General features: G+C 40.2%; 1 protein-coding gene and 1 non-coding gene across 2 annotated transcripts; both read right to left on the reverse strand.

The window, feature by feature from the left end:
- Positions 1-486: 486 nt before the first annotated feature.
- TOMM20 (translocase of outer mitochondrial membrane 20) lies at positions 487-13,874 on the reverse strand. The gene is made up of 5 exons (XM_021527105.3): positions 13,655-13,874; positions 8,552-8,598; positions 7,766-7,847; positions 7,339-7,481; positions 487-6,210 (listed from the first exon to the last, which is right to left on the reverse strand). The coding sequence occupies exons 1-5, from the start codon at positions 13,776-13,778 to the stop codon at positions 6,166-6,168; spliced, it is 441 nt and encodes a 146-aa protein (XP_021382780.1). The 5' UTR covers positions 13,779-13,874; the 3' UTR covers positions 487-6,165.
- Positions 12,752-12,886, reverse strand: LOC116183521 (small nucleolar RNA SNORA14). The gene has a single exon (XR_004148153.1). It is a non-coding gene; the product is annotated as a small nucleolar RNA SNORA14 (small nucleolar RNA).
- Positions 13,875-14,007: the final 133 nt, after the last annotated feature.

Genomic DNA, 14,007 nt, shown 5'->3' on the forward strand with positions numbered 1-14,007 from the left:
TGCCAATGGCCAGTAAATAACATCCCTACAAAGAAGTAAAAAAGGGCCTTTAGTTGTGTCAGACAGCTTCTAACAAGCCAAGGAATCTGATGTTAAAGCGCAAACCTTTAGATGGAGAGATAAAAACAAATGAAACATAAACCAAATAGCAACCCCTCATGGTTATGCAAATTCAGGTCTCATTAGAGCAAACACTCTGACTAGAACTCAATAAATATGAGGCTGTAACCTGGGGTCAGATGGGGCTTCCCTTCTTTATAAAGACAAAAACTTCCACCTCCTCAGTGCTAGGAGCTAGCAATCTTCCTCAAAGTAACTTACAATACCAGGCTGTATTATACCAGGTCAATGTGTGATGAAAGTAAATCTTTATCAAAACCAGACTGTTCCCACCAGTAATGAAATACTTCTATGAATTGATTATGTGTGTACTATCAATTAAAAACAACAAGGGAGAGTTTCTCAAAGAACATGCTTGCTCAAGAATCCCTTTGCTTCATTTCTCCATTTAATTAGTCATTGCACTATAATTCACAAATTCATGCAATAATCATTGTAATTTTAATCATCAAAGCTGAATGTACATTCTTTCTCATTAAATAACATTAAATACAACAAGAGATGTTAACCAGCTAATGTTTCAGAGTTCTGGGGAAATGCTCTTTTACATACATGCCAAAATAGGCAAATACTGTTTTTTTTACAGCAAATTTCTGTATCTTCCAGGCTATGTTACAGGGTGTAACATGGCCAGAGTGACCTAAGGAAAGAGAAGAAGTATGGTTTTCACACAGTATCTTTTATTAAACAGCTTTCTCTAGATGTTGTCATTTGTTGAGCAGACTGAAGAATTTCTTACTAACAAGTTGAATGTTTGGAAAAATGCTGATTGACTGTTACAAGGGTGGAAAATTTCCATTTACTTGTATAGTACACATACACTTTAACCCCCCGCCCCCAACCTACCCCCCAAACAAAGACCAGGAAGCAGAGAAAAAACACTTTTGAGATGTAGGAATAAAGATTCCGTTTTGAGCCAGGGTGCTGCTACAATGCAAACAGCTGCCTCAAATGCATGAGAGAGACAAAGTATGAGACCAGCTCACTTCATGTCAGCTGCAGGATCACAACAGGGTGAGTAGATTTTGTCAACATCAGCTGAAATTCAACCAGCATTGAAAATGCATCCTGTCACCAACCTATAATATCGTGCTTCTTTTTTTTTTTTTTTTTTGGTTGGCTCTTCTCCCATCACAGGCAGAGTCCAACTCCAGGCAAGATGCAGATTTCACTTCCACCCCTCCTGCAGTTAACTGTGAAAGGTGCATTCCTTTCACCAGCTAGCAAAGCTCACCCAGAATAATCACAGCTGGGCAGGGAAAACTTCTCTTGCATGCCTGGCAATCAGATGCAGTTGCATTTTGTTGCAGACTTGAAGTTGTACAATGCAGCTGGCTTATCTATTTACCTAGTTTGTATTGAGGGATGGAGAGAAAGAGGGAAATCCTCCTAACCATGACATCACAACAATTTAAACACACCAGATTTTAAAAAGCCAAAGTTAGGTATTATCAGTAGAAACACATTCCACTGCTGCTCCACTGAGCCTGTCTTATACACCATACCAAATCTGTGTGGACAAAATGCTGCATTGCATCACCTCACCAGACAGGAAGATTCTAAAAATTAGGATTTTGCAGGGTGAGCTTGCACAAAATGTGTGTGCAAAACTGCCCTCTGGTGTTTAGATTTAGACCTGCTCAAGGAAATGATTATGTGACCAAATCAGTTTTTAGCTGCAAGGGTCCAACACGCAAAGAGGCAGAACCATTTGACTTCATCTGTTTTCTGCCTCCATGCACACTAGGAATTTCATACACAAAAGCCACTCACAACTGCAACACTCACTCTGTTAAGCAACTCTCCCACCACGGGTGAGCACCACCAGACACCCTCTCATCTCAGATGAGTTGAGAATATCTCAGGGTGCAAAGGAAATAATGAAATTGTGAGTGAGCACTGCAGGACATCCATCTGTCAACCTGGTAAAGACAGACCTGACCTTTCTGAAGCAGAAACAAGGACTGTATGCCTGGAGTCTAAAGCTTATAGCTCAGATGCCTTTAAGGGTTAAGGACTATTAAGTTACAGGAATGATTGGAAAGCAGGGTAGTGAGCTTATCAGAAGATATCCAGTAAATATTCTTTGAAGCTAGCCCCTACTGTAGGGAAAGAAGAGAGAACATGGATTTTCTTTTCAAGAACATATGGAAAACACTGTACTTCGAAAAAGCTGCCCATTATCTAGTGCCAGCATGTTGGACAGTTTGGTACAAAAAATACCACAGAAGAGCCAGCTGTTTTGTACAGCTTCACTCACACATTCATACACCGGATGTGGCAAACTGCCCTGTGAGAACAACAGCATTGGACATCCACATTTTCTTTGGGAAGTTTGAGTTTGGTATAAATGCAGAAAACAAGTACTGTTACCCAGACTAGTTCAGTTTCTGGCATGCTCTGATGAAAGCTAGCCCAGTCCTCATGAATTAAGCACAAGTTTCCACTTTTTGCAACAGGCGTTTGGTCAGTGCACAGAGAATACTGTAAGCTATGCTGGTCAGTGTAAACACGCTAACTAAAAACCAAACCAAAACTTGGGTACAACAGAAACCTTACAGAATTTTTTTTGTTCTTTTCACATCAGCCCTTTTTATGTCCATACATTTAAAAACACAGAAGCATGGGTGTGCAGCACAACATGCCTTTGAAACAATCACTAAAAGCACTTAGTGACCACTTCAAAGATTCCCTTGATGTTTAACTCATGTTAACTGTAACACAACAGTCATGTGGGGCCACTGTTCAGCCTAAGGGACTTTAAACACACCATCAACAGATGTACAAATGAAACTTTAGAAAGATTCTTCTGAGTGCATAAATAGCTGGAGCTTTACTTTGATGATGGCTGGCTGGCCTCCTACACAGCAGGGCTGGGACTTCTCCATTTTTCATGTTAAGGGCAACAATAATATTGTGTCAGCCCCCAGGGAAAGGAAATTAGTGCCAGATGATTCAGTGTGTGCCTGACCACTCTGGTTTTGGATTTGGTTCCATTATCTAGAAAACTTAAATGTGAGACATCAAAGGTAGTCTTGCATGATAATGAAACTAGCTGGGTGGGTTTTTTTTTCTATAAAAACTGCCTAAGATACTCTTAACCAAGGACAGAAAACTTCCCAACATAAAACTAACAGACCTCTCAGTTTCTTTATAAGAAATCCTTCTAGTGCTGAAAACAAGTGTCTTTTCCTTGGAGAAGCACAGAAGGGAAGATGGTGATTTCTAGGAAAAGGACTAGTAGTTTAACCTGTAGTAAAGTAAGATTGCCAATTTCTTCTCCAGCAGCTGTGAGCTCCATAGCAGCAAATCCACAACTGCAATTGTGGATTACTTCCACACTTTTTTCATTTGCATAAGTGAAACGAAATGTACAGCACTATGCACAGCTAATGCAATGGCATTGCTACTGCTGATGCAGAAACATCCATCATTACCACGACGTTTCTGATGACCTGCACTTTGCTGGTGTCTGAAGACAGTGTCTCTACTTGAGTCTGAAACATCTGTGGACTGTGGGTGCTTGGCTGTACCTCTGTCAGCCTGCTGCTCTTGGAGTAACAGCAAGTTTGCATTCTAGACAATATCTTCCAAGTCTCCACAAGTGTAGAGTATTAGCTTCACTGGGACATTTGGGGAGAAGAAAAAATTCCAGTCTTGTTAAAAGGATTCAGCATTCCACTCTATTAGTCCAAGGCACTCAAAACAGGTATCAGAGCTTGCTCTAGCATACTAGCCAGGTACTTCTAGGCTATCAGATATGACAATAAATTTGCATTTAAGGCTACATTTAAACATATGCTGTCCTAAATTTTGTTTGCATCTAACTTTGCAGGCTCAAGAAAATGAAAAATGCTAAAGCAATACTAGTGTCTATGTCAATTATTACAGCAAATACCATTTATAGATATGATGAGAGTATCACCAAGCCTTCCATCAAAATCAGAATTGACACAGGTTTGCTGAAACACAGATCAGGAGAGCTTTGCTGTAAGCTAAAAGGTGAATTTGAATTGTCATCATTATACCACAGAGTGTAGAAAAATGCTCAGGTTTGACAGAAGGCTGCTACTTTTGTCATGTGCTGTTTGGCTTTCTTTTTCAAAGCAGGATGGAAGTTTTATTTGCCTCAAAACAATGTTAAAAGCTGAACTAAAAAGACAGGCTGAAATGACCAGCAGAACAGAAGGTAAATATGGTAACAGTTCTATCAGCATAACCTACGAATTCCTACTTTTTACTTTTAAGGGTTAGAAGGGAAAAGAAAAACTCCTTCAAAAAGCCTCATTAAAATAATTTTTATTAAGTGCAAAATAACTTTGACCCTGTAAAATAAATTAAAAGGAAAAGAGCACACTGGCCATTGTCCCCTGAAGAATATGTCTGCGACGTTTTACCTCTTGCTACTTGAACAATTCAAGCACAGAAATTAAACTACATCCAGTTGTTTAAGATGTTTGTTGATACCAGCCACTAACTTCAGTATTTATCACATTACAGAAAATTTCAATAGCACCTCAAATCTTTGGAAATAATATTTTCAAGGGCTTAAGGGGAAACTACCTATTCCATAGCAAACAATCTCAGCAGAATGACTCAGCAAGAGCCATTTCTATTCCCAAACCCAGGTATTGTCTACTAAGTCACCATCAACTACCCACTTAACGTCTCAAAAATCCCATGTGAGGCAAGTCCTGAACCACTGAGGAGAATCTGCCTTTGAAGAAACTTGCACCAGGCTGAAATGAGAGTTGGCTAGTGTTCTCAACATACCTCACTTCTACAAGATTATGCCACATAATACCTTACTATTAATCTAGCAGCATTAGTACTGTCAGCTGGTAGGAAAAACACCTCAAAGCATTCTCCTCAAGTTAAAAATCAATCACTGTGCCAAAAAGACAAAGCTACATTTTTAATTGTTTCTTCTGCCACCTGAGTGGTGATAGCACAAACCTAGAGAATAGCAGAAACCAGTCTGCTTTGACATTTAGAAGATCCTACCCATTAAAAACTTGCTCTCCTAAGTACATTTCTCCTACTCCACTTGAGCCTGCTGTGTATTATTTGTCTTCATTGGCAAAGGAAAATTCACCATACCATATTGAAATTGTACAACATGCAATTGCATTAGCTTTTGCTATTTACCCTAGAGATATAATTGTCTTACTTTATCAGTGCAATTTTTTTTCTTAAGGCAAATACCTTTAAAAGACTGTTAACAACCATTTGCTATGGTCTTGAAGACTACAGACTGAAATGTCAACTATCTTGCAAAGTTTCAAGCCTTCCAAAAAACACCCACTTTTGTGCTCTTAAAATGTGCCCAGGTTCTATTCCAAACAGCTTTGTTTCAGACACCTGTATTAACAGAGCTTTCAAGTTTGCCAGTAATTTTGAACTGATCACTATACATGTTTTTGTTCCTGATAAATGGATTTGTCATTCTTTCTGAGTCATCTCTTACCATTGTGATTTGCATCTTCTTCTAAGGTTATCTGTTACTGTTTAAATGATCACATATATTGTTTTCTCAGGAAATTACACAAAGTTTTAACTTAATTAAAAGTATTGGAAGACCAGCCATAACATTAAAAATAAATTTTAATGTTGTCATTTTTAGATCATTTGCTCTGACACCGAAATATTCTGGATTTTAAAGTAGTACTATAGGGACACACAAGTGCAGATAAATCTTTATTGCCATAACTTCGTTTTTTCAAAAATGAGCATTGGGTTTTTAATAGGTCATAGTTTTATGTCTGTATATGTACAACATTACAACTGCGTATTTTAATAATGAAGTTAGTGATACTTTGATAACTCAACACAGTGTATTTATAAAATGAATTCTTATCAAAATACACTTTTCACTGGGATAATAAATAAAATCCTGCGAAACCCACCTACACAAAGTTAATTTTAACTCTGGTAGAACCCGATGTGGTACACAGTCCATTAACTACTATGTTTGCCCCTTTATCCCCCTACTGATGCTCATCTTCTGGGGTAAGAAAACTTTTTTCCCCCCGTTGTGGTGTGACCTCATTCAACATCATCTTCAGCCAAGCACTGTGCATTTACAATTCTCTGTAAGAAGGAGAAAAACTCATTCACAATTACATAAAATTGACAGCAGGCAACCGATTATCAAGCAATGTAATTTTACACTGAACATTAACCAGTGTAATTACTGAACAAACTGACTGAAGTTAAAAATTATAATCTATTTGACTTAAGTTTTTGAAGTCAGTTCCACAGATATTACAATCAGTGCAATACCTAAAAAAGCCAGTCAGATGAACAATATTCTATCAACCTAAAGTAATGACCTCTGTGTGGTTTCTGGCACTGTTCTCTTAGGAAACATTTTTGTTCAATCATTTCCCCAATTCTTATATCTTGCATGTCTGACACTTTCCAGTGTTACCACTGAGTATATGGACCTTAACCTGAAATGTCGCCAGGCCTGAGCTGTAAGAAGGGCCAACTGATACCCAGCACTGAGTCTGTTTTATGTCAGGTAACACTGTTAGGGAGCCCCCCTGTACTTCCAAGAACATAAAACATATAATTTATTTTACAATAGATTCACCTGCAAGCACATTAACAACATTACTTACTCTGTACTCAGACTGAAACAAGAGGGCATTTTATACACAGAGCTACTAACACTTTTATCATCAGGGAAAATCCCAAGCTTCCAAAATTGTCACAGTTTCTGGTGCTAGTTAACATCTTGTGTCTAAAGATGTCCCCAGAAGCGACAGGGTAGCAAAAGCAACAGATTCATTCTGATGAACTACCACAGCATTTACACACACTTGTAGAAATGTAAATTAAAAAAAAGAACCCTTAAGACCCAAAGCAATAAAGTTACTGTTTTTCCAAATCCCCCCCAACTTGTGTTTGGGAAACACTGGATCTAGAGTGTTTAGTTAGTACCAGAGCTGTGGTCAGATGCCTCTACTCCAAGAGCTTAGCATACCCTATACACATGAGAAGTTTTGTATTTCTATTTTATCCTGGTTGCTATTATTAATGTTACATGATGATTTTCATATTCACTTTAAAACAACTTGGGTGAAAAATAAAGCTTCTTTAAATCTAACTGAACATATTAAAAAACCACAAAGCCTGATACTCAAAACTGGTGCAGTGGATAAAGTATTTCATTTTTTTTTCCCAAACCAGACCAACAGGGAATGCTTCACATACCTGGCTTATTGTAGGGAGCTTAGTTAGAAGCATTTGAAACACTGGTGGTGGAAGAGTCTGCTGTAGAACTTGTAGTAGCTGCTGCGGCTGCCCACATACAGCAATGGCATTGGTCAAGTGATCAACACCTTTTTCATATTCACCTGTATGACAAATTATAATGTTTTGAAATCAACCATCTTCTACACTGTAACACATTTACATAGAACATCCACCAAGAGTGGATTAAATTACGGTGAATCAATCCACATTACGCACTTCTCCTTCCTTGATGGACTTTCTGAAGACACAAGGTTAGAACCAAATATGCTGATTTTCTTAGATGCTTGACTCCCCAGAATTTTTTGTTGTATAAAGATAATCTTCTAACAAAGGTAGAGAAAAATTATTTTACAATTTACCCTTTGGAAAAAAAAAACATTATTACCTTGAGCTAGTAATTCCTCTCCAAGCTGAATCTCCTCAAGGAAAAACTTCTGAACTGCTTCAGCATCCTTCAGATCAGGCAACTATAAATACACACCGTAAATGTTAAATCAGCCCTTAAACATCAGCTACTAAAAAGTTAGCAGAAAATATTCTCAACTGAAATTAAACATGCAGACAACCCTATTGACATTGACACTGGCAAAAAAAACCAAGTGTCACCACTAAGTTAAACTTAGTACTCAGAATGTTTTTGAAAAATCAGACTCAGGTCTTATAACACTGCATCACAAATGTGTAGAGACAGAGCCTGAAATACCTCTACTCAGTTTATTAAGTACATAATTTAGGAGCAAATATAAATTCTAAGGTGTATTAAGTTCATATCAACTGTATTTCTTGAAACTGTTTTAAGAGAAATCTTATGTTTACTTCCTGGATCCATTGGTAATAATGAAAAGCAAATCAAATACTTATTGAACAACCAATCAAGTTCAGTTATAAGTGTATTCCATCAATAATTTTAAGTCTGAAAAGTCCTTGTTTATATTACAAAGAGGGAAAATACTGTCAAATCACACAGTGAATGTTATACTTTCTAATATAACTCCTCTGACAAAAAGAGGAACAACCACACAATTATTTCTGAGCATTAAAAAAACCTAAAGAACGCATATTTGCAAGTGTTTGTAATCGTGGAATCAAAACAAATCCTTAAGTAAATGTGACAAATAATACAAGTGAAACATCTTTCAAAATAGCACTGCATTATTAATCACAGTATTACCTTGGAAAGTCCTGCTCTCTCTTTGGCAAGCTTCTGTTTCTTCCTTCCTGTAAGAATAAAAACACCTTTTATTTTCAATTTGCAATTAAAAAGCTCTTCAGATTACAGTCTGAAACCATGAACAAATCAAAGTCCTTTTCAAAAGAAGAAACTGGTAATGTATTCCAAATACTGAAGATTAAGCACAAGATTGCAACCCACTCAGTGCAACAGAGCATCTTTTAGAAGTCTAATGAGGGCTGGCAGTAGTACCAACTCAAAATGGCAATTCTTCTCCTGAGGGCTACAGCAACCACCAGCAGGGCGGCACAGCACATCTCATGCACTGCAGGCACACAGCAGCAAAGAGAATTAGAGTAATACAGGAATTATCCACATGAGTGCTAACAATAAGCCACATAAGAATTGTCTGTAAGTCAAGCTACCTAGTTTTGAACCGCATGGTGCACCACCAAGGAAGGGGAACTTTAGCAGGCTACAGCAGATACACACAGTGCACTTTCTCAGCTACTTTATAGCACAGACTTGGGAACTAGTTAATAAATGGCAGTGTCTCACCATCCTTCAGCAAGAGGGATACTAAAGCATATGTTTCTGAAACCTGAGAAAAGCAAACATTTACAGATGGAACAAACATTTACAGACTTAACTGCCTACCTAAAGGCAAAAAGTTGGTCTGCTACATGAAGCTGTACCACTTCAGCAAAACTAATGTAATTAAAATTAAAGTTGCTTTTAATGCAGCTAGGCAGGTATAAAGATACCTTTATAGTAGCAGTTCTTTGTACAAGAAAAAATAATTATACTAATTATACTGGCAATTTCCTTGGAATAATAATTTATGTAAATCTTCAGTTCATCAACTGAAATAGTTACACCAATAAAACCTCTGAATACAGCCTATGGTTACACTGTCCTTCCACTCTTTGACCTCAGCGTCTGCTCAGAAAACTCCTGTACTGACAAAGAACAACTGTCACACAGCACTGATTTTTCTTTTGAAACAATTTTACAAGTTGGAAATACTTCCAGATATGACTAGCAGTTTTACCCAGTAATTAAAAATTTTGAATTGTCCACATGGTGAATTCAGTCAGGAATACTATTCCCTAGTATACGGATAATCTAACACATGGCATTTACTGAAAAGATTGTGCTCTTCACAGAAAGGGAGTTCACATTCTAACTAGATGGAACACCTTTTTACCTTAATACACCATCCTAATAACACTTAGAACCTAGATTTCTACAACTAACTGACTTTTGCATGTTAATTTACACTATAGATGGAAAAATGTGTTGGATAGAACTCTAATATGTTACAATTTTATATTTTTGGAGGGTTTCAATAGTAAAGAATTCATCTTGAAAGTTAGTGCTTCAATTAGCTCACTCCAACTTTTCAGAAACATTAATTTGCACAAAACTTTAACTTGCACAACTATGCAAACAAGTAGTTTTGATAATAGATAAAATTGTAAAGATTCAATTCTAAAAAACTTAACATTTGAAATGTTTTACTATCAAAAAAGCCACCTTGCAGCCACAGCGCATTCAGCAAAAATGCAACCTCCTACCCAAAAGATCTACAGAGAGCAACAGATTAACTTTTGTACATCATTTTGAGAAGAAAATTGTGGTTTTTTTAGCATGACTATGATACCTTCTTATTTAAATATAACAAAAGGTATCATTCACCAGGTTAAGCATTCTGAAATAAAGAACAAAAGACATGCTGGTAATTCGAACTAATGAAAGCTTTTGACCACTGATCACACTGATTTGAAATCATATACTTTAACCTGAAAATAATGAAGGAATACATAGGCTCTTTAAAAGTTCACTAGCTGAAACAACTAAAAAACCCAAGTGACTCTAAAGTATACTAATGAATTCTTCCCATACTGGTTGGGAAGGAATACTACTGTCAAAGTATCTTTGCATTAACAACCAAAAGGTACATTTCTAATATGACAAACAAAAAACAATGGCCTTGAGGGGTAAAAAAACCTCAAAAAAACACAAATAAAAAAATCCCACCCCATACCTAAAAAATCCCCCAGGTTTTTCCCTCGGGGACCTCCAGGAACATGAAATACTGCCTTCTATTCTAAAGAGATAATCCCATCTTGGAAAGGGAAAGGCAATATTTTGTAGAACGAATCTTTATTAGCACAGAAACGCAGTGCATGCATCCAAAGCACAAAGCGAACCTGCAGCTGTCACAGTGCCGGCCCCCCAGGCACAGCTCTTGTACAAGGGTACAAGTTCCAAAAGAGAACCAATGGATGACCTGTGCTGCTGGCACGGGTTGCAAAAGCCCCTGAGTAGCCCCAGCAGCTTCCTAACCAGTTCCAGAAAGGAGCAGAAAACCCAAAAAGCCACCTGCATTTTCAGCTCTCATCAGTGAAGTCTGCCTACTGCCCTCCCCTCCCTCTGCTGTCCAGGCAGAAGGCACACTGGGGCAAAATTCAGCACAGTCAGAAATTCTGGCTGTCTCTGAACAAAGACATGTGTGTCTATATTTTAAAGCAGAGCACTTCTGTTTTACTCATTTAAGAAGGCAAATAGTAAACATACCTGAACTATTTTATTAATAAAATACAGCCTGAGAAGCTCACCAGCTACAGATGTTTACAGCTTTGCCATATTTTGGTCCCAAGACTAAATATGGACATGCCCCCAAACTAGCAACAAGAAGACCTAAGAAAAAAAACCCAAACAAAGAAGTCCACCCACAAAACCTGCTAAGTAAGATTAAAACATGTGGAAAATCAAAGTCCAGTAGTTCTGTAAGCCTTCCAGAAACTTCCAAGGAATATTTTTCCCAGAGACCTAAATCTGGCCGCCTCATTTTTATGAGAGGCCTTTGCAATGTAAACTTTGGCCCAAACACAGCACACAGAGATGGCACAAAACCCAACTGGTTCTTCATTTGTCAGCATGTGCTTGACAAAATACAAGAGGCAATCCACTGACAGTTTAGGTCCCTTGTCCTTCCCAAATTCTGGTGACACTGCATCACAGAGGCTGAAAAGGATCACCCTAAGAAGGTTACTGGAAAAGATGTGCTACAAAGGTGGTTTCTCCAAGCTTTCCATCCCATATCCCCACTATTGCACAACACATGGAGCATCTTTACATAAAGAACTACAGCTGGCTGCTGCACTGAACCTTTCCTGGTCAAGTATTTTACAGCCCAAGCCGTCCTTGCCTACCAAACAGTAAAAATGCTGTAATACCCTGATCCCTGGCACCACTGAAGCATCCATACTAAATAATCTGTTACACTACCAAAAACAACCAAAACAAATTACCCAAAGCCTTACAACTAAATGCAGACCAGTGCATCACATGCATCACTGTAAGTCCTACAATGAAGTCCCCCAAATCACAACTGCAGCCTCCTACCAAATCAAAATGCATTTGATTTCCACTTCAAAGTTAATGTCAATTCTTAAACAGAGCAGTTCTAAGGTTTATTCAGAACATGACTGGATAAAGGCTCAGATTATGGAAACATGGAATCCAAGAATAATTTTTGGTGCTTCTGCAAAAGCCTTACATAATTCAGTGCTTCTCCTACTGCGTATTTGGCATCATAAAAAATCCCATGGCTGATTATGTTGCCAAAAACTGAGTTTGCTTGTGCAAACCAAGCACATACCTGGCTTAGTTAACTCCACTAAAATTTCCCAATTAATGACTTGTACTGCAGGGAAAAGAGGACTTGGAACACACACAAGAGGTGCCCAAAATCCTACACACAGGAGTGAGGGCCTGAAGCTGAAATATCTGACAGACCCATTTTGCTGTAGAGGAAATTTTGGAAAGCACAATTAATGCACCGCTAAGCAACAACACTGGACATGCAAATTCAATCCATGAAGGCAGAACCAAAGCTGTTAAACTACATTTTAATGCTATCAGGTAAATACTCATTTTCAACCAGTCTAGTTATTGACTTTTCCATCCATGAAACTACTGATCACATCATGTTTACTTGCCAGGAAAATTTACGTTGATGATAACTTCTTTATCTTCAGATTAGTTAACAAAGGAATAATATACATAGTACCCTGACAGAAATAACTCAGTATAAAAAGTATCACCTTACTGCTCATGATTCATTTGTGTTCCTTCACTACTCATGCCTACATTTGCATTTAAAACCCTCACTGATTATTAAAACGTTTAAATAAATGTTGAAGACGTGAAATAATGAAGAGCCATGGGAGAAGAGCTCTTCATCTTGGATTAATCAACAGTTTTCTCTGGCATTCATTCTTATCCTGGAAGCCAATGGCAGGGCTGCCAGGAGGGTTTGGAATGCAGCTGATAGAACACCTGAGGGCTGCCACCGACCCCTGTCTCACCACAGCAACAACTTCACTGTAAGAGATCACACTCTTTTACCTGCTCGTGTTCCAAACGCAAAAAAGAAAAAAAAAAGCGTCACCACGTAAATGTGGGGGCTACAACAGCACTGCTGAGCCTGTAGGAGAGCAAGATTCGACAAGAAAAAAAGCAGGGGGGAGGTGAATTTGAACCAAGCCTGGACGCAAACCACAGGCTACCCAACAGCTACAGCAAATGCTCTCTGATGGGATGCCCTGTCTAGAACCACCTGAACGGAGGCTGTAGCGAGGGGGGGAACACTCTCTTCTACCATGCCTGCAGCGAGAGGACCAGAGAAAACGGCCTTCAGCTGGGACATGGGAGATTCAGCTGGGACGCTAGAAAGAATCTTTTGCAGCGTTAGGGTGGCCGGGCGTGGGAACAGGCTGCCCAGGGAGGTGCAGAGGGGACCGGGCGATGCCAGTGAGCGCGGCAGGGGATGCAGTGGGTGGCGGCGCTGGGCGGGCGGCTGCCGGGACTGGAAGGCGCCTTGCAGCTCTGTGGTTCTGCGGCTGTGCCCGGCCCCTGCTTCGCTGAGGGGACGCGAGAGGCCGCAGAGCCGGCGGGGCCGGGGCCGAGGTGCCGGCCGGGCCCGGGGGCGGCGCTGCGGCGGGAGCACGCGCTGCTGCCCGGGGGGAAACGGGAGCGCCGGGGCAGCGCGCGGCGCCGCGACGGGACGGGACGGGGGCGCCCCGGGACACTCACGCTCCCGCAGCCGGTTCTTGAAATTGGGGTCGCTCCGCCTCTTGCGGTCGAAGTAGATGCAGTAGCCGATGAAGAGCGCCCCGCAGAGCCCCGCGGCGATGGCGCTGGTCCTGCCCACCATCATGGCGCCGCCGCCGCTCCCGCCGCGCGAGCTCCGCAGGCACCTTGGGCGGGCGGGCAGCGCCGAAGGACCCTCCTCGCTTCCGGCCACGTCATCAGCCCGCGCCGCGCACGGCGCATCCGCACTGCCGGCGCAGGCCGGGCGCATGCGCGGGCCGAGGGGCGGGGCCGCAGCCGCGAGGGGCGGGAGCGGAGCGGGATCCCGGGAAACGGCCCTGGGATCATCGCCGCGT

Source organism: Lonchura striata, chromosome 3, assembly GCF_046129695.1.
Source record: "Lonchura striata isolate bLonStr1 chromosome 3, bLonStr1.mat, whole genome shotgun sequence".
NCBI lineage: Eukaryota > Metazoa > Chordata > Aves > Passeriformes > Estrildidae > Lonchura > Lonchura striata.

What these genes read in the sequence shown, in the direction of transcription:
- TOMM20 (XM_021527105.3), bottom strand. Translation starts at nt 13,778, where the DNA reads ATGATGGTGGGCAGGACCAGCGCCATCGCCGCGGGGCTCTGCGGGGCG. An exon ending in AGAGAGCAGGACTTTCCAAG is followed by an intron (nt 7,848 to 8,551) that starts GTAATACTGTGA and finishes GTGTATTTATAG; the next exon opens with TTGCCTGATCTGAAGGATGC. An exon ending in AGAGGAATTACTAGCTCAAG is followed by an intron (nt 7,482 to 7,765) that starts GTAATAATGTTT and finishes TTTGTCATACAG; the next exon opens with GTGAATATGAAAAAGGTGTT.